General features: G+C 40.4%; 1 protein-coding gene across 2 annotated transcripts in view; it reads right to left on the reverse strand.

Moving 5' to 3' along the window:
* The window catches only part of kcnh1a (potassium voltage-gated channel, subfamily H (eag-related), member 1a), a 263321-nt gene that overhangs the window by 143589 nt on the left and 99341 nt on the right, over nt 1-20391 (reverse strand). For both annotated transcript variants that reach the window (XR_012099590.1, XM_073050741.1), the window contains exon 9: nt 18924-19176. Coding sequence is in view for 1 of the 2 variants with exons in the window: in XM_073050741.1 (XP_072906842.1) it covers nt 18924-19176 (253 nt within the window). In the remaining variant the exon portion in view is untranslated. The remainder of the gene's footprint in view (nt 1-18923; nt 19177-20391) is intronic.

Genomic DNA, 20391 nt, shown 5'->3' on the forward strand with positions numbered 1-20391 from the left:
GATGAGGCTTGAGCCTGTGATGCATCTGGCCAAGTCTGCAGCCTCTTGCGATCACGTGCATTGGAGGCTCCGTACCAGGCTATGGTGCAAACAGTCAGAATCCTCTCCACTTTACATCTACAGACATTCGTAAAAGTCTTTGATGACATACCAGAACTCCTAACAGAGCCACTGAGGTGCCCTCTTTGTGATTGCACAGGTGTGTTGGGGGTCAAGACAGATCTTTCAAGATATTGAGAACCAGGAACTTGAAGCTGCTCAACTTTTCCACTGCTGGCCTCTCAATAAAGACTGGGTTCATGCTCCTGACCTCCCCTTCCCGAGGTCCATAATCAATAACTTGGGTCATGCCAACACTGAGTGTGAGGTTATTGCTGCGCCACCACTAAATCAGCCAAACTCACCATTGTCTGGGTCTTCGTCACGTTATGAGACATTATGTTAAAATGATTTAGAAGGTTCAGTTATTGGATAGAACTTTTCTGTAGAAAAGACATGCAAGAGATTCACCTTGATGTTGCCTGGAATGGAACACTTCAGTGATGAGGAGAGCTGGAGAGCTCGATCTGCTTCCCCGCAGCAGAAGGAGGTTAAAGTGGCAGATGATGAGATATATAAAATTATGAGGGGTATAGATAGGATAGACTTCAGGAAACATTTCCTCATATCAGAGATAGATAAAACTAGAGGACATACATTTAAATAAATGGTTAACAAATACAGATGGGACACAAGGAGGGATTTGGTCACCTGGGGAATGGAATGCCCCGTTTGAGAAAGTGATGGAGACAGAATCGCTGACAGTATTTAAAAAGTGTCTACATGAGCATTTAAAAGAGCCTAGTCATAAAAAGCTATGGGCCAAACACTGGAAGATAGGTTTAACATGGATGGGTGTCCACTGATCAGAGTGGATGTGATAGGCAAATAACCTGTTTCAAGTGCCAAGATTTTGTCTCGTGCAGAGTCATAAATGAAAAACACAATGACAAGTTGAAGATAAACATTCAAGGGCAATAAACAGTTGGTCAGAATGCAATTCTAGACAATGTTTTATTTATAGTGTAAGCCCTATAAGCACAAATCAGAAAATAGTTAGAGGGCAGACCTTCATTTTTCACCCTACATTGACATTACTAAATAGCATTTCAACGGAGGATTTCAGATAGAGGTCATCATTATATAGTCCTGCAGGGACAGTGATAATCAAATGAAAGCATTGTCTCTAGAACGTCCAAACTTTTCATTTGGACAGCATAAATGGGCCATGAGCCTCGAAGGTACTGCTCATTTTTCTATCGACGGCAGGGGTGACTTAGAATTGCAATTGCATAGAAAAAAAAATCAAACTACATGCTTTATTGGTAGATATTTATTGGTAGGTCTGACACGGTGGTCAGCAGCACAGGGGCGCCGCAGGGAACCGTACTCTCTCCGGTCCTGTTCACCCTGTACACATCAGACTTCCAATATAACACGGAGTCCTGCCATGTGCAGAAGTTCGCTGATGACATGGCCATAGTGGGGTGTGTCAGGAATGGACAGGAGGAGGAGTATAGGAAACTGATACAGGACTTTGTGATATGGTGCAACTCAAACTACCTGCGTCTCAATATCACCAAGACCAAGGAGATGGTGGTGGACTTTAGGAGATCTAGGCCTCATATGGAGCCAGTGATCATTAATGGAGAATGTGTGGAGCAGGTTAAGACCTACAAGTATCTGGGAGTACAGTTAGACGAGAAGCTAGACTGGACTGCCAACACAGATGCCTTGTGCAGGAAGGCACAGAGTCGACTGTACTTCCTAAGAAGGTTGGTGTCATTCAATGTCTGTAGTGAGATGCTGAAGATGTTCTATAGGTCAGTTGTGGAGAGCGCCCTCTTCTTTGTGGTGCCGTGTTGGGGAGGAAGCATTAAGAAGAGGGATGCCTCACGTCTTAATAAGCTGGTAAGGAAGGCGGGCTCTGTCGTGGGCAAAGTACTGGAGAGTTTAACATCAGTAGCTGAGCGAAGGGCGCTGAGTAGGCTACGGTCAATTATGGATAACTCTGAACATCCTCTACATAGCACCATCCAGAGACAGAGAAGCAGTTTCAGCGACAGGTTACTATCGATGCAATGCTCCTCAGACAGGATGAAGAGGTCAATACTCCCCAATGCCATTAGGCTTTACAATTCTACCGCCAGGACTTAAGAACTTTTTAAAAGCTATTATTAATGCTTTTTGAGATAGTGATTTAGATGCATATCATATTCTTTACTGAGTTAAGTATTGTATGTAATCAGTTTTGCTACAACAGGTGTATGGGACATTGGAAAAAAGTTGAATTTCCCCATGGGGATGAATAAAGTATCTATCTATCTATCTAAAACTAAAAGTTAAGCCAATTATATTCATGAAGCCAACCCAATTAGATCACTGAAATGGAAAACTGGACAGTCAATTGTGCTTTGTCAAATTACAGTCCATGCACTAAATATGATAAATTAATCCACAAACTCTTGCATTAGTATTTTAAATTTATCATATCAGTATTTCACAAAATTTGATGCATTTGTAGATGAAGTATTGCAGGGTGAGAAAACTGCCCCCCTCCTCTAAAAGATTCATACATAACATTGCATCATTGATCACTCTTTGTCCTGCTCTTCTCCATTAAATTCATTTTCCTAATCTTCCAATCACCTTTCTACAATCCATAATCATCTTCTTCTGCACGCTGACACTTAAAAAAAAATTCCAGCATTCTGTCCCTAGTCATCAAAATAAGGTAGCATCTGGACATTCAAATTTTGTCTGTGATCAGCACATCAAACTCTCCTCAATCAATGTCCTTCTGCGCCTTGCTGAAAAGCAACTCACTTAAAGTGACTTGCATACGATTTTTTCCTGCTGTTCTATCATCTCATACTAATACTGCATTCTCCTATTCTTCAGTTCAGTATTTTACAAATAATATTTATTTATTTTCCAATGTTAATCCTTCCCAAAAGATGCACATCAGTAATATCCTCTAGTTCTGATAAGGATTCCAAACGTCAAGTGTTTCATCTTCATAGATGAAACTATAAAATATTCATCTTCATCACCCTCCACTCACTCAACATCGAAGGAGACCATTCACCCCATCAAATCTATGCTGGATTATTTTCCCTGTGAGCTACTCTCCCCACAATCCCATTAAGTTCCGTCAAGAGAAAATTTACAAGAGAGAGCTTACAAACTAACCATTACATTTTTGGGTTGTGTGTGTTAAGCAAAGCATCTGGGTGAAGCCCATGCAGGCCACAGAGAAGACATGTCAACTCTTCACAGACTGCACTAGAGATGAGGACTGAACCTGAATGGCCGGTGCAGTTCTACAAGCTGCATCGCTGTTAGGTAGACTTATTTCATTCGGTGGAATATGAAACAACATTTACATTAGTAAAATAACATTCCTTTATGCTTGTCCTTCAAGTATATTTAATAACAAGTGGACTACACTACATATTCAAGGTATTTTTCCTCAAAGGATCAGTCAAAAGACCTCAGTTAGCATGACTCCACCTTTGCACAAAAATTAAAGGGGAAAAAAATCTGATTTTAAAATCAAATTGTGCAGTACTGCAGTATACATCACTTTATAACTGAAAGCCAAAATATGTCATAGATGCTACTTGAAGCAAATTTGATCTGATTTGAATATACTGAATCATTTGGACACTCTAGGCTGACACTTGCAGAACTGAATTTTAAGCGGTAAAAGTACTGACCAAACCAATTATATTAGTTCATTATCATGCCAATCTTTGTGTCATCCTTTGGGAAGGTAATTAGCAATGCTAGAAACAGCAGTTGTAGATCTATTTCCAGAAAACAATGGCATCAAATTCATGCTGAGGTAGGGGATGCAAGGCAAAGACTCAAAGGCAAACCAATAATGAGTAACTTAAGTACTTAAAAGGTAATCAATTGGGACTGCACTTTTCCACTGACACAAACAAATGCAGAAATGAAAGTTTGGTGCATTGAACTGCTTAATACAAAGTCTCTTGAATTTAGTGGTTTCTTAGTCACTACTTAGTCCCATGCAAAACACGGAAATGACTAGTGGCAATGGAATTTCAACTTTTATTCATTTGCATTGCTAAAACATTTCAAACTGATAACCCGACGTTTAGACCATGATATTTAAACTCCATGCATTATTTTACTCTTATCCTTAGCTTACTTCAGTCATGGCCACCTCAGGCCAACGTTGGGCAGGCACTGGAGGAGCTGAGCAATGTAATCAGCAGGCACGAAATTGTGCACCCTGATGCCTTCACAATCATTGCGAGAGATTTCAATCAGGCCAGCTTGAAGTCACCTCTGAACAACTACCACCAACTTATCACCTGTGGAACCAGAGGAGCCAACACACTTGACCACTGACATATCACCAATGAGAATGCTTATCATGCCATCCGATACCCACACTTTGGAAAGTCCGATCACCCGGCTGTATCCCTACTCCCAGAATACAGGCAGAAACTAAAGACCACAGCACCAGTGGTGAGGACCAAGAAGGGTATGGTTCAGGGGGCAAAGGACTGCATTGAGTCAGAGGGCTGGTCAAAATTCTAGAACTCATCTTCGAGTCTGTACGAATGCACCACAGTTGTCACTGACTTCATCAAGACCGATGTGGATGAGATGCACCTTTGAGACATATTGGAAATACCCAAGCCAAAACCTGTGAATGAACCAAGAGACTTGTACTCTGCTGCAGGATAGATCTGTGGCATTCAAGATCAGTGATCTCGAACTATACAAGAAATCTAGGTACAACCTACAGAAGGCTATTTTAAGGGTTAAAAAAAAAAACCCAATTCCAATTGAGGTTAGAGACAGAATCAGATGTACGCCAGCTCTGGCAGGTTTTGCAGGCCATTACTTCCTACAAAGCAAAACCTCACATCATGAATGGCTGTGATGCTCCATTCCCAGATGAGCTCAGTGCCTTTCATGCATGCTTTGAAAGGGAGAATAAAACTACCCCCAAGTGAATCACTGCAATATCTGGTGACACTGTGATCTGTCTCAGAGGCTGACGTCAGAACATCTTTCAAGAAGGTGAAGCCTCACCAGGCATCAGGCTCTGATAGCAGGGCACTGAAAACTGGTGCCAACCAACTGACAAGAGTGTTTAAGGACATCTTCGATCTCTCACTACTACAGCTGGTCTTCAAATGGGTGAAAATCATACCAGTGCCCAAGAAGAGCGGGGTGGGCTACCTCAACGACTACTGCTCAGTGACACTCACATTTACTGTGAGGAAATGCTTTGAGAGGTTTGTCATGCCTAGAATCAACTCCTTTCTAAGGGCCTGGACCAGCTGCAAAGTGCCTATTGCCACAAGAAGTCTATGGATAGATGCAGTCTCACTGGCTCCCCACTCAGCCTTGAATCACCTGGACAATAGTACCCAATCTCAGGCTGCTGTTTATTCACCACTACTCAGCATTCAACAAAATTATACCCTCAGTTCTAATCAACAAATTCCAGATCTTGGGCCTCTGTGTTTCCCTCTGCAACAGAATCTTTGACTTCTTCACTGGGAGACCTCAGTCCATGGGGAATGGAAGCAGCATCTCTTCCTTGCTGGCAATGAACACTGGCACACCTCAAGGATGTGTGCTTAGTCCACTGCTCTGCTCTCTCTACACCTACAATTGTGTGGCAAGGCACAGCTCAAACACAATCTAAAAATTTGCTGATGACAACTTTTGCTGGCAGAATTTCAGATGGTGATGAGGAGGTATATAGGAGCAAGATAGTTCAGCTGATTGGCTAGTGTCACAGCAACAAACTTGTACTCAATGTCAGTAAGACCAAGAAATGAATTGTAGTCTACAGGAAGGGGAAGTCGAGGGAGCACACACCAGTCCTCATCGTGAAATCAGAAGTGGAAAGAGTGAGCAGTTTCAAGATCCTGGGTGTCAGCATCTCTGAAGATCTGTCCTGGGCCCAACATGTTGATGCAAATACAAAGAAGGCACAACAGCGACTATATTTCATTAGGAGTTTGAGCTGAATTGGTATGTCACCAAAGACACTCACAAATTTCTACAGATATACTGTGGAGAGCATTCTGACTGGTTGTGTCACTGTCTGGTGTGGAGGGGCCACTGAACAGAGTCAGGAAAAGCTGCAGCAAGTTGAAAACTCAGCCAGCTCCATCATGGGCAGTAGCTTTCTTATCATCGAGGACAGCTTCAAAAGCCGATGCCTCAAAAAGGCTGAATCCATCAAATGTTTACGTCACCATATACAACCCTGAGGGTTTAAGGACCACCCCCCCCCCCCCCATCACCCAAGACATACCTTCCTCTCATTACTACCATCAAGGAGAAGGTACAGCAGCCTGAAGACACCCACTCAATGTTTCAGGAACAGCTTCTTCTCCTCCTCCATCAGATTTCTCAATGGACAATGAACCCATGGACACTACCTTAATATTTTCCCCCTTTTTATACTACTTGATTAATTTCATTTTCTTTGTTTTATAAATATATATTGTAATTTATAGCTTTCATTATGTATTGCACTGCTGTACTGCTGCAAAACAACGAATTTCACAACAAACTATATGCCAGTGATATTAAACCTGATTCATGTTGTGCATTCATGACCAAGAAACTTAGTGCACAGTAACATGCCAATGAAATAGAGCAGCTATGACATGGGTAAGAAAGTTAAACATTATATTTATCCATAAATGTTTTACAGAAGATCATATTAACCTTCAGTCTTAAAATGCATGAAGGTTTGCTGTACTTGGATGATTTACTTGTTAACAAATAAACTCTTCTCGGGCTTCCAGCTGGGTACAGGTACCTATTATAACCAATATTTCAATGACCAACTCTGCCATCTTCATCAGGGATTTTTGCTACTTGTTACTTGAAACTGTACCTACCTGAGTTTTACTTACCTTTTCATATTCTAACTTAAGCTCTCGTAAGCTTATTATGTATTCTCCGAGGTGTATTTAGTATTCTAGAAACATAGAAAACCTACAGCACAATACAGTTCCTTCAGCCCACAAAGTTGTGCTGAACATGTCCCAACCTTAGAAATTACCAGGCTTACGTATCGCCCTCTATTTTTCTAAACTCCATGTACCTATCCAGAAGTCTCTTAAAAGATCCTATCGTATCTGCCTCCACCACTGTTGCCGGCAGCCCATTCCACACATTCACCACTCTCTGCGTAAAAACTTACCCCTGACATCTCCTCTGTACCTACTCCCCAGCACCTTAAACATGTGTCCTCTTGTGGCAACCATTTCAGCGCTGGAAAAAAGCCTCTGACTATCCACACGATCAATGCCTGTCATCATCTTATACACCTCTATCAGGTCACCCATCACCCTCCATCACTCCAGAGAGAAAAGGCTGAGTTCACTCAACCTATTCTCATATGGCATGATCCCCAATCCAGGCAACATCCTTGTAAATCTCCTTTGCACCCTTTCTATGATTTCCACATCCTTCCTGTAGTAAGGCGACCAGAACTGAGCACAGTACTCCAAGTGGGGTCTGACCAGGATCCTATACAGCTGCGACATTACCTCTCGGCTCCTAAATTCAATTCCACAATTGATGAAGGCCAATACACCATATGCCTTCTTAACCACAGAGTCAACCTGCGTAGCTGCTTTGAGCATCCTATGGACTCGGACCCCAATATCCCTCTGATCCTCCACACTGCCAAGAGTCTTACTATTAATACTATATTCTGCCATCATATTTGACCTACCAAAATAAACCACTTCACACTTATCCAGGTTGAACTCCATCTGCCAATTCACAGCCCAGTTTTGCATCCTATCAATGTCCCGCTGTAACCTTTGACAGCCCGCCACACTATCTACAACACCTCTAACCTTTGTGTCATCAGAAAACTTGATAACCCATCCCTCCACTTCCTCATCCACATCATTTATAAAAATCACAAAGAGTAAGGGTCCCAGAACAGATCCCTGAGGCACACCATTGGTCACCAACCTCTATGCAGAATATAACCTGTCTACAACCATTCTTTGCCTTCTGTGGGCAAGCCAGTTCTGGATCCACAAAGCAATGTCCCTTGGATCCCATGCCTCCTTACTTTCTTAATAAGCCTTGCATGGGGTACCTTATCAAATGCCTTGCTGAAATCCATATACACTACATCTACTGCTCTTCCTTCATCAATGTGTTTAGTCACATCCTCAAAATATTCAATCAGGCTCGTAAGGCCACAACCTGCCCTTGACAAAGTCATGCTGATTATTCCTACTCATATTATACCTCTCCAAATGTTCATAAATCCTGCCTCTCAGGATCTTCTCCATCAACTTACCAACCACTGAGGTAAGACTCACTGGTCTATAATTTCCTGGGCTGTCTCTACTCCCTTTCTTGAATAAAGGAACAACATCTGCAACCCTCCAATCCTCCGGAACCTCTCCCATCCACATTGATGATGCAAAGATCATCGCCAGAGGCTCAGCAATCTCCTCCCTCGCCTCCCATAGTAGCCTGGGGTAACATCTCATCTGGTCCGGACGACTTATCCAACTTGATACTTTCCAAAACCTCCAGCACATCCTCTTTGGAACTTTAATTGTATTGACTCACATTTTTGAATGGGCTACTCTGAGCTTTACCATTACAAGGGAGGTACATTATAAAAGTCATCCATTGTAGTGTATGCTAAATATGAACACTTGTCTGGTTTTATGTAACAAATTATGGAGAAGACCATCTATATAAACCCATGGGATTTTGACATGTATCATGAAACACACATCAAGTGTTAATCGAGTGACAAGAATCATGTCAATTTTATTGCAGTAGTGTTATAACCTAACTTGAATCTCACCTACAGTGCCAGCAATTTGTGGCTTAGAAATTGTGGTTCACTGGATCTATCCCTAAAGCTCAGAGCCAGCAGGTCCATTAGTTAAAGAAATAGGATATTTAACTATAGGATCTTGTTCTATTATTCAAATGAGATAGCAGTTGATGTGTAATTTAACACCAAATTTTCACTATTACTCTCATCTTCCTTACATTACCATTAAACAAAATGTTTCGAGTAGCTCTGCTTCGACATAAATACCTGCAGGACAGTAGTGGTTAGATCAGGCCTACAGGAGCTTCTGCTGATGAATCCACTCTGTCTCCAGCTAATAACAATTTTCTAATCAGTTCACTGAACTTGTCTTCAGTTCTTTGTACATCGTTAGTTAGCAGTCTAATGGGGGACTTTATTAAATACCATCTGGTCCAAATAAATAACTCTCATTTCCACTCTTCAAATTAAATACAACCAAGTTTGTCAGATATGACCCATAATCTATATATCCATGTAGGATCTGTAGGCGAAGCTGAAAGCAATCAAGAAGAAAATAACAAGCATGACAGACAAAGGAGAGTTGCGGATGTTGTTAACTTGGATTTTCAGAAGGTCTCTGACAAGGTGCTGCACACGAGGCTGTTTAACAAGACAAGAGTCCTTGGTATTACAGGAAAGGTACTATCATGGATTGAAGATTAGCTGAATGGCAAGAGGCAAAGAGTGCGAATAAAGGGGGCTTCTTTATGTTGGCTGCCAGTAACTAGTGGTGTTCCACAGGGGACTGTATTGGGACCAATTCTTTTTAAGTTATACATCAATGATTTGGCTTTATGGCCATGTTTGCAGATGATACGAAGATAGGTGAAGGGGTAAGAAATGTTAAGAGAGGGAGTCTGCAGATGGACTTAAACAGATTGGGAGAATAGGCAAAGAAGAGGCAAATGGAATATACTGTAGAGAAGTGTATGGTCATGCACTTTGGGAGAAGGAATATAGGGATAGACTATTTTCTAAATGGGGAGAAAATTCAAAAGTTTTCTTCAGATTTTTTCAACTGATTATTTTAAGTATCAAATACTGAGCATAAAAAGGAACCTTTATACTTCAACCCAATCTTTGCAGATTGGCAAAAATCAGAACTCTAATTACCCAGTGTATTATAATTAATCATTCAGTCAAGCTCCACAACCTGAACAAAAAAATAGTTATGCACAGAGTACTTCTTAGCACAGAAACAGTTTCAAGAAACATCTATGCTGTACCAGATATACAGCACATTGTTACTAAACTAAGCTTCTTTCTATCATCCAGACTGGCAACTTATACCACTATTAAGCTATCTTAAATTAAAATTATTGTTTTATTAGTAGACAATTGTCTTATTACCCAAATGTAATGTGCCATGTGCAGAAGTTCACTGATGACACGGCCATAGTGGGGTGTGTCAGGAATGGACAGGAGGAAGAGTATAGGAAACTGATACAGGACTTTGTGATATGGTGCAACTCAAACTACCTGCGTCTCAATATCACCAAGACCAAGGAGATGGTGGTGGACTTTAGGAGATCTAGGCCTCATATGGAGCCAGTGATCATTAATGGAGAATGTGTGGAGCAGGTTAAGACCTACAAGTATCTGGGAGTACAGTTAGACGAGAAGCTAGACTGGACTGCCAACACAGATGCCTTGTGCAGGAAGGCACAGAGTCGACTGTACTTCCTTAGAAGGTTGGCGTCATTCAGTGTTTGTAGTGAGATGCTGAAGATGTTCTATAGGTCAGTTGTGGAGAGCGCCCTCTTCTTTGTGGTGGCGTGTTGGGGAGGCAGCATTAAGAAGAGGGACGCCTCACATCTTAATAAGCTGGTAAGGAAGGCGGGCTCTGTCGTGGGCAAAGTACTGGAGAGTATAACATCGGTAGCAGAGCGAAGGGCGCTGAGTAGGCTACGGTCAATTATGGAAAACCCTGAACATCCTCTACATAGCACCATCCAGAGACAGAGAAGCAGTTTCAGTGACAGGTTGCTATCGATGCAATGCTCCTCAGACAGGATGAAGAGATCAATACTTCCCAATGCCATTCAGCTTTACAATTCAACCGCCGGGAGTAAGATATGTTAAAGTGCCGGGGTTAGGACTCAATGTATTTAAGTAAACTACTTAAGAACTTTTTAAAAGCTATTATTAATGCTTTTTGAGAGGGTGATTTTAGATGCATATCATATTTTTACTGAGTTAAGTATTGTATGTAATTAGTTTTGCTACAATAAGTGTATGGGACATTGGAAAAAATGTTGAATTTCCCCATGGGGATTAATAAAGTACGGTATCTATCTATCTATCTAAATGTCATCTTTGCAACCCAAAATTGGAAGCCAAATTCACAACATGGCAAATGAGTGCTTTACTGACTAGCCTTCAATGCCATGAAGACTGTTGTTAAATTTAGCACCAACAAATAATATGTGAAGGCTTTATGAATTTTAGAAACTGAAAAAGATATCTGGCAGTAGAAACTGCGTAAACCCACAAATTTCTACTTCACAATTTCTATTCCTACAGTTATTGTGGATCAATATATTAAATTTGACAAGCAATTATCAAATCAAGTATCAATTGACAATTGGAAATGACACATTGAAACATTTTTTCATTGAAAATATTTCCGAAACTATTCACTAACTGTCTGGGTCCACTATTTCACAATACAGGTATTATCGAACGTTTAACCACAGAAAAATCTAGCAATAAGTACACAATATGTCACACTAAGTGTAATTGATCATGGGATTAGCTTTCATATTTTATGCTTGATTGGTTGATTAGTTGCAAATTACAGATAAACTGTAAAAACATCCTGGGCTGGCCACATAAGTCATGAGCTTCTTGATTTCAATCGATAAGTTCACAACAGCTAAATCTCAGAGGAGGTGCTTGTAATTATTGGGGCATGAACTGGATCAATAGTATGTCTAATTCCTGTGTGAAAATTAACACACAGATTTTAAAAATGAATGAATGAATGTTAAAAATGAATAGATTACTTAAAGGACCCAAGGCTGCAAAAGCAGAAAGAAAAATAACAGCACTCTGTTCATTTATATAGATGTTTTCCCTGATTTTAGGGAATGTTGTCATTGAAGTTAGTGTTACTCTACATACAACTCTTGGACAGAAGATTAGAAAAATGTTGAGACTTTTTTTCTTAAGGTCCGGTAGCATTTATGGAAATGGAAACAGTGCGACTTTGAAAAGTTTTCTTTTACCAATTCCAATGTAGCATCTTTGGCTTGAACTTTTAAACTGATTTTCTTTCCACAAATGCTGCCTGTCCTGTAAGTATTTCAGCAGTTTCTGCTTTTGTTTTAGAATTTTAGCATTTGTAGATTTTTTGGATTTTCCTTATATACACACTAGAACTTAGAAGACTGATAGGAGGCTTGATTGAAGTATACAGAATTCTGAGTCATCTTGTCAGTGTGGACAAAATCATGAGGAAAGTAACTGGTTATTTAAATTAATGAAGGAGTGTTCTTCAACCCACACTCAGATAGTTTGGAAAACACTTCCTCAAAGGCAGCAGAAAGAGTCTTTGAATACTCTGAAGGACTCCTGGTAGCCCACAGAATGAAAGATGATCATATACAGATAGGAAGGCAGAGTTGAGGTTACAATCAGTCAATAATCCAATTAAATGCTGGAGTGGACTTGAAAGGCCTAATCCTGCTCCTAATTTATTTGCTTGTATTTTAGTCAGATTTCAAATGCCAAGATTACTTATTTCACACAGGAATAAAAGCAGGGTAACCTTACAAATAACAAATTTACCATTAAAGTAATCTTTAAAATATTTTAATTATATCCATTTGAAAATAAAATTTTAAAATTTAACACCCAAATGAAGGTTTAAAGTGTAGATGGAGAATTTCAAATGATTTCTGGTACAGGTACAAAATAGACTTCAGTACGGTTCAGTGGCAGCTGGGTAACAGAGCAATACTATTTGAAGGCAGTTTTTGTCTCTAGAAGAGATGCAATTCTATTTACAATTAAATATAGAAATGGTAGTTGGAGAATTTCTACAAGGTCGTAGGTATTTCAGTCAGTGTTCTAGATGTCATTATGGAGCTGTTCTTCTTAGCTACGGGAAAAGAAGTGTCAAGGCAAATATCTATCAGCAGTAAGAGATGACACAAGTGAGCATTGTGTTTCTGGCCTGGCTTAAAGCTGAAAGTCCTACTAACATTTGTGCTGTTCTGTTTAGCTGTAGTGCCAGTATTAACAAGACTCCATCATTCTCCCATCCCAGTTACTGTCTGCCACTCCTGCCAAAGCTTTCTTCTGCTTCTGGTTGCAAGTTCTAAGTCACAATGAGCCTCAAAATTATCATACAGATTTTGCCTTCCATCGGATCACTTTTCTACACCATCCAAATTATGCTAAGAAGTCGCTTCAACACCTTTTCACTTGACACATTGTAACAATTCCTTTGTTTATGCAGACAAAAACAACACACAATCCCAGGAAGCTCACAAGTCCACTATTCGTTAGACTTCTGTGCCTATTAGTAGAGGCAACATTTGAACCCATAAAGCAGAGCAAGATTCGCACTGATCAATGGCATGTGATCAGAATCAGACTTTAATCGCCAAGTACCTATGCACATACAAGGAATTTACTTCCGGCAGATGTTGTCTCTCTGCTCATAATAATAATGATAGATATAAATGAAAATATAAATTATACATACAGGTAGTGCAATCCAAGTAATAGTTAGCTGACAGTTAACCGGCAGTTAACTGTTCAGCAAAGTGACCGCAGTAGGGAAAAAACTTCTCCAGTGCCTATTAGTCTTAGTCTGGAGGGATCTGAAGCGCCTACCAGACGGAAGCAGATCAAACAGTCCGTGCGCAGGATGGGAGGAGTCCTTTACGATACTTCATTGTTTTGGCTATCTTATAATTTCTTTCATTTCTCATAGAACTTTTTCTTGAGTGCGCTTTTGAATTGCCACTGGTCTCTTCCAGCCTTATCACAAATAAGCACGGATGCTATAGGGGGCACGTATTCACAGTCCTGTCCCGCGCGCAGGCTTTTCCCCTTGCTGGTGAAGCAGACTTGGCGCCCTTTTGGGACTGGCCTTTATGCCGGCGCGCTGGCTATTTGTGAGGCGGTTCGAGTGCGCTAGGAAGTGGGTCGCCACAGTTGTATACTAACAATTTCTCAATCTACTTTCTAGTTGGCACTCCATGTCAGCATGTAGGTTCCCACTTCTAACATGTTTGGGGTCATCATGAAAGATGTAGAAACAACAGAATCAATGTGAAGAAGTTGTGAGTACTTTTAACCACAATATGCAGCTGGAACCTCAATACTGAAGATGGAATCTCAGACTGTTGCCACAGTGGTTCTAAATAAGGACATCTTTTCCAACTCGTAAAATTATGGTAAATGGATAGGATAATGCAAACAATTGAACTCTTTGATGCACCATCAATAACTCACTCTGAGACGTAAGAAGCGAGATATCGGCTTTTATTGACTGGAAGAATGAACAACACTACATCCTGGAGAATGAGGCCGGGCTCAGGCCTCAATCGCCTTTATACAGGGGTCTGTGGGAGGAGCCACAGGAGCAGTCCAGACAGGTATATGTAGTTCACCACACTCTTGTACTCCATTCTCATGCAAAGTACTAGCATTACAAAGAAACTACCTCATACAAATGACTGTAGTCACATGAGGACAGCACACCCATTCTGAGTGAGTGAGCAGACACATTGATTTCAGCCAGGTTAAACTGCCATATCTACATCAAAAATATTGACGACTGCAGTGCTCTGAAAACCACAGGTCTCAAGATCATCCACTGTTCCATCTCAAATGCCTCCATATGTAAACTCAGCCATTTAACATCAGAAATATCGCCAGATTAGGCAAGTAAGCACTCAGAACAGGGTATGAGCTTTGCTTAATTAGGAAATTTAGTCTTTGAGCTTGTTTGTCTCGAATAAAAACACACCATTGGGAATTGGTGCAGAGCTGACTCAGGCTGATAGCTGGACATGCCTAGTGTTCTGAGTACTATAGTCACTGATGCACCATCAATAACTCACTCTGAGACGTAAAAGCGAGGTATCGGCTTTTATTGACTGGAAGAAGGAACAAGCAGTGGTTGACCACCATACTACATCCTGGAGACAGAGAGGCCGGGCTCAGACCTCAATCGCCTTTATACAGGGGTCTGTGGGAGGAGCCACAGGAGCAGTCAGCAGGGGGCATGTCCAGACAGGTATATGTAGTTCACCATAGTCACACTAATGTTGAACTTGGTGTCACTCTTCCAAAGGATGTAGGCGGCATGTTAGATTGCAAGCAGCAGGAATCTTTCAACATCCCTATGAATCTTCAATGTGTTTTGCTGACCTTTCTGACTCTGTGGTCAGGTGGCTGTAAGAAACGCCTTCTCTGGGGGAGCAAAAATATTACAGAACACGCTGCAGGCTATGAGAAATCTGGTGAGTCATTTCCACAGCAAAACAAATTGGTGGACCTTAGCATCAGAATATTAACAGCTTTCTCAGCCTGTTTGAAGTTGGAAACTAGTAATTCATTGCACCTGCTTGGATCCATAAATACTTACCATGAACTACACACTTAACAGACCCACTTATCCAAACATAAGTCAGACTGAAGAACACACTGGAGGAGACGGGAGGAGGGTTAGTTAGGTAAAAATCAAGGACAGATATAGGATAAAAGCATTATTGCAAATGCCAGGAAAATTTCTTTGCTTGTTACTGCACACCAGCAAAATGTCAAATGAACAGCGGACACTTCTTCTGCTATTACCACAGAATTTTAGATGTGAAGTATTCAAAAGCTGTGTGCACATGTAAATAAACTTTGTCCCACATGTGGGAAGGCAGACGTTCCACTGTAAAGCTCGGTGTTTCTGGCAACACTGCCTCCTTGAAGAAAGTGAATATTTTGTTAAGTGCCCGGATGTCACATCATTGACGCAGCAATGAATTTCTGTTGACCAGAATCACTAATGCCACCCTCTTCAAGGTTGGAATGACCCTTAAGTGTACACATCCAGGACTATACCAAGCTTCAAAGCCACAGGAAATAAAATGACAAATGCCAGGGTCACTCGCTAGTGCAACGAAGCATCATGGTATCCCTGGTGAGTTCATCTGCCAGACATGCAGTTGCTCAGTTGATTTTGTATACTTGGTGCATTTTGAAATAATTCTAGCATCTCATTTCATTCCAATTTCTCCCAGCAACTGTAGTAAGCCACAAACCTGCCCTCAATTCATTCTGCTCCAAACACAACAGCACAACCATTTTGGTAAATATCTTGCCCTGGAAATTAAAAGCTTTCCCACCACATACAGCACGGTCTGTGAGTTCAGGCCAGCGATGGGCAGTTGGAGGACTGTGATCTGCATGTCTCAAAGTCCAGGGCCAAGGACTGGAGGTCAGCAGCCCGGGGGCAGCCTGACCTGGGGTTGGAGGCCTGTTTGTGTGCGTGAGTGGATGGGTGGGTGGGAAAAGGGCTTTTGTGCTGTTGTCTTTGTTTCTGGTGTTACTGCTCGAGTTATTCTGCTGAGCATTGTGGGCATTTTGGTACCAGTATGTGTTGTGACACTAGTGGGCTGCTCTCGGTTGTGTTTGTTGTTAACACACGTGATGACTTTCATTGTTTCAGTGTACATGTGATAAATAAATGAAGTTCAATCAACATCGGAACCTTAAATGGCGCAGTCAGTCAAACGTTGCTTATACGTAGGAACTTAAGCCTAGCATGCAAGTGCAAATACAAAGAAAGCATGGCAGTACCTCTAATTAGAACTTCGAAAAGATTCGGTATGACATCTAAAATTTTGACAAATTTTGAAAACTGGCACCTGCATTGCAAAACGTTTTCAGTTAATTGAAGTATAAAGAATGGCACCCCAATCAGTGCTAACCAATCAATTGTTCCACCAATCTAGGGCATATAGGCTCCAACTAATCTTATTTAAAAGCAGTTGCTAAGGAATCTTACCTTGAACGTCTAACAGGAGATATTGTCATTTTGAAATACAAAATTTGAAAGTAAATCTGAAGTGAATGAGTTCATAAACAGAGTCATGTGCATATCTATGTGTGCGTGCACTTTAAAGTGCAACTCAAGACAACACAAAAGACACAGTTGGTGAAGCTTTGCCTCCCAACTCCAGCAACCACATTTCAATCATTCAGTGTTGCCTGAGGTGGAATTTTGCACTTCTTCCCAATGACCTCATGGATTTCCACCCACTACCCAAAATCATTCAGGTTCATAGACCAATTGGTAGTAAACTACTCTTAACATCTGGATGAGGGATTAGAATCCAGAGAGAGTTGATGGCAGAGTAAGGAGAATAAAACTAAAGGAACAAACAATCTGCTGGAGTAACCCGGTGGGTCAAACAGCTTCTGTGGGTTTTTCCAATGCGTCTTAATTTTTGGGTTAAAATACAATTCCTGTCGTTCCACTTGCTGAGCTCCTTCAGCAGACTGTTTGCTGCTCCAGATTCCATCTGTTGTCCCGTGTCTCTAAAATAAAACTGGATTAGTATGAAATTAGTATAAATGATGCCTAATGCTCAGCATGGACTCAATATGCTATATGTCTCTATAAAATAAAGGACTTCGTAACAATGTTTGGCCAATATTTGTAAGCTTTGCCATTGTTATAACAGAAAAATAGTCACTTCTAGCAAATCTGCTGTTGGATATTTGTGCTGTTCCAAATCATGTAATGTTTTCTACATTACTAGTTATGAAATGTGAAAAGTATTTAAATGGCTGTACAGGACATGGAGACAGACTGAGGTTATAAAAAGTGCTTTGTAATAGCATTTTCTTAGCTTTCTAATATCTGCTTCCCACCTTCCCAGCCTACTTACATTAAACCACCACAAGCACAACTTTATTTTAAAAATAGATAGAAAAGCATTTACTATTGGAACCTTCAAAACAAAATACTAGTCAGCTCCCCTTCTCTTTCCGCATGCGCGGATTCAACCAACCGCGGATCGGGAAAACCCGGAAGTTCTCTCTCCAGCACTCGTTGTCTGAGCATGTACAGACTATTTTTTCTTGTCACTATTCCCTAAACAATGCAGTATAACAACTATTTACATAGCAATTTCATTGTATTAGGTATTAAAATCATCTCTAGATTACTTATAAAGTACAAGCAGTCCCTGGGTTATGAACAAGTACCATTCCTGAGTCCGTCTTTAAGTCGGATTTGAAGTCAGACCAGGTACATCCGGTACAATTTAGCGTTAGTTAGTCAAACATTTGTCTTAGTTTATAGTATATATTTTATCATTCTATGCATATAAAACACTTAAGAAATGTATGTATTTCAATAATTAAAACACTGTTGCTTAGTAATAATTGTAGCTTTCATCGGGGCAGGGCCTTTCACATGCTCCATTAAAATTGTTCCGATCGTTGACCAATTGTAGCCTAATGCTTTTCCAATGACCAATGGCGTTTCACCTCTTTCTGATCGCTTTATTACTTCCAATCATGATTGTCATTATTTTCATGAACAGAAGCACTGCAGATTCAGAGCTGCGCCGCTGGGTCCTGATGTCCACCACACTGAAACAGTTAAATAAGGTCCGGTGTTCTGCTGGGTCCTAAAGTCCACTGCACTGAGACAGATTAAATAAGGGACTTGAGCATCCTCATTTTTTGGTATCCACGGAGGGTCCTGAAACCAATCCCCCGCGGATAAGGAGGGCCGACTGAACTCTATGATACCATCAACAATCATTTTTGTTCAGTGCAGATTTAATCGATGCATTATGTATTCTGTTTTACTGGCAATAAAGCCAATTGACAGTTCTCAGATATTCTTGATGTTTTAGTTTTCGTAATGTATTCTATCATTAATCTTCAAAGCAAACAAGTTACTAACAGGTTGACTCCTAAATAGTTTAATGTTAGTCTATCATCCACAAAAATTAATCTTAATCAATACCATATGTTCAAGTCTTACCTAGGATAGCAACAACTTCGTCATCTTGAATTACTTCCAAGGACCCAGAAACCACAAAGCAAAGGTTGTCAACACTTTCGCCTGCGTGATATATTAAATCTCCTGGAGCACTATGAATGGTCTGAAACTCCATTGCCAGAGCTCGTAAACAGCCATCACTTGCGAGCCGAAAAGCAGGATGCTCTTTGAACACTTTACGATTTAGGTGAACACAAATGTCTGCACGCATATCCTTAGGACATATTTCTAGAACCTAAAATAGGAAAACAAAGACAAATAAATCAATTTGTAATTCATAACTTAAGTTCAGTTGAAACTCTCTGGTCTGGCAACTTCTGTGGCCCAGCATGTATGCAGATCTATACTAATTAACTAGTTCTAATTAAGAGCAAATTGAGATCTAAAATTAACTAAGATGCATATTAAACTGTTGCTAATGAACTTCCCAGTGCAACTTCTGCAATCTCAGCTGGAAGCTGTCTCAGCCAACAGCTTTTCCGATTTAAGGAATCTTCAGGTTATGGAAATTTCTTGAAAACCTACATGACCCTGGGAATGTCTACACTTAAAAATTGCGGTTCTCCTGTTCAGAGGAAGATGATCATGTGTCATTTCTTAGGTCTGCATTTCTGTGGTCCAACAATCCTTCCCATTATTGACAGAGCTGTTTTTTTAAAAAATAACAGAATTACAAAAAAGTCTAAAAATTGAAACATTTCCAGCAGTTGTATTAATATTTCAAAGACTAAACAGCATGATACAGATGATAATATATTTTAAAATGTTAATTTCTCTTAATCTCTCATATCTACGTTCAGCCTATGGGTTAGATCCAAAATTTGAAAACAATAGTGACTTATTCATGATGTATTATCTAGAAAGAAATTACAACCAAAATCAATGCCAGTATTAGCAAACAAAACTTGCAATGCTGGATCTGTACCTCAACTGTACATAAGGAGGTGCATAGCTTAATATTTAATCAATTGCTATTGGAGTGATAGTTTACACATAAAATGGTGGAACCTAGTATTCTTGTAATTATGTTGAATATCTGAAGGTTTTCTTTGTCCTGTTGTCTCATGAGCTGCATAATTAGGAAAAGTTATAAATTACCTTCCATGACCATTTTAGATTATTTCACAAAATCAAGATCTACCTTTTTTTTTTATGGCTCTGGAGAATATTTCCTTACTTATATTCAAATCAGTAATCTCTTTTCACTTCAAGGATTCTAATCAGATATGAGGCTGCTGCAAGCAGAGATCCAGCTGAGTAGGAGAGAAATTACAACTTGGCGATTCGTGATGGGTGGTTGCAAGGATGCAATGCCCAGCGGGAAGCAAGGAATTAAGATTTGGAGTGTGTCAGTCAGAACAGGTACCTAAAAGATATTGTATTAGATTTGGAGACCTAAAAGATGGGAGATTCGTAAGTTGGCAATAGAATTTGTCCACAGCTGAGAGGA

Source organism: Hemitrygon akajei, chromosome 7 (assembly GCF_048418815.1).
Source record: "Hemitrygon akajei chromosome 7, sHemAka1.3, whole genome shotgun sequence".
NCBI lineage: Eukaryota > Metazoa > Chordata > Chondrichthyes > Myliobatiformes > Dasyatidae > Hemitrygon > Hemitrygon akajei.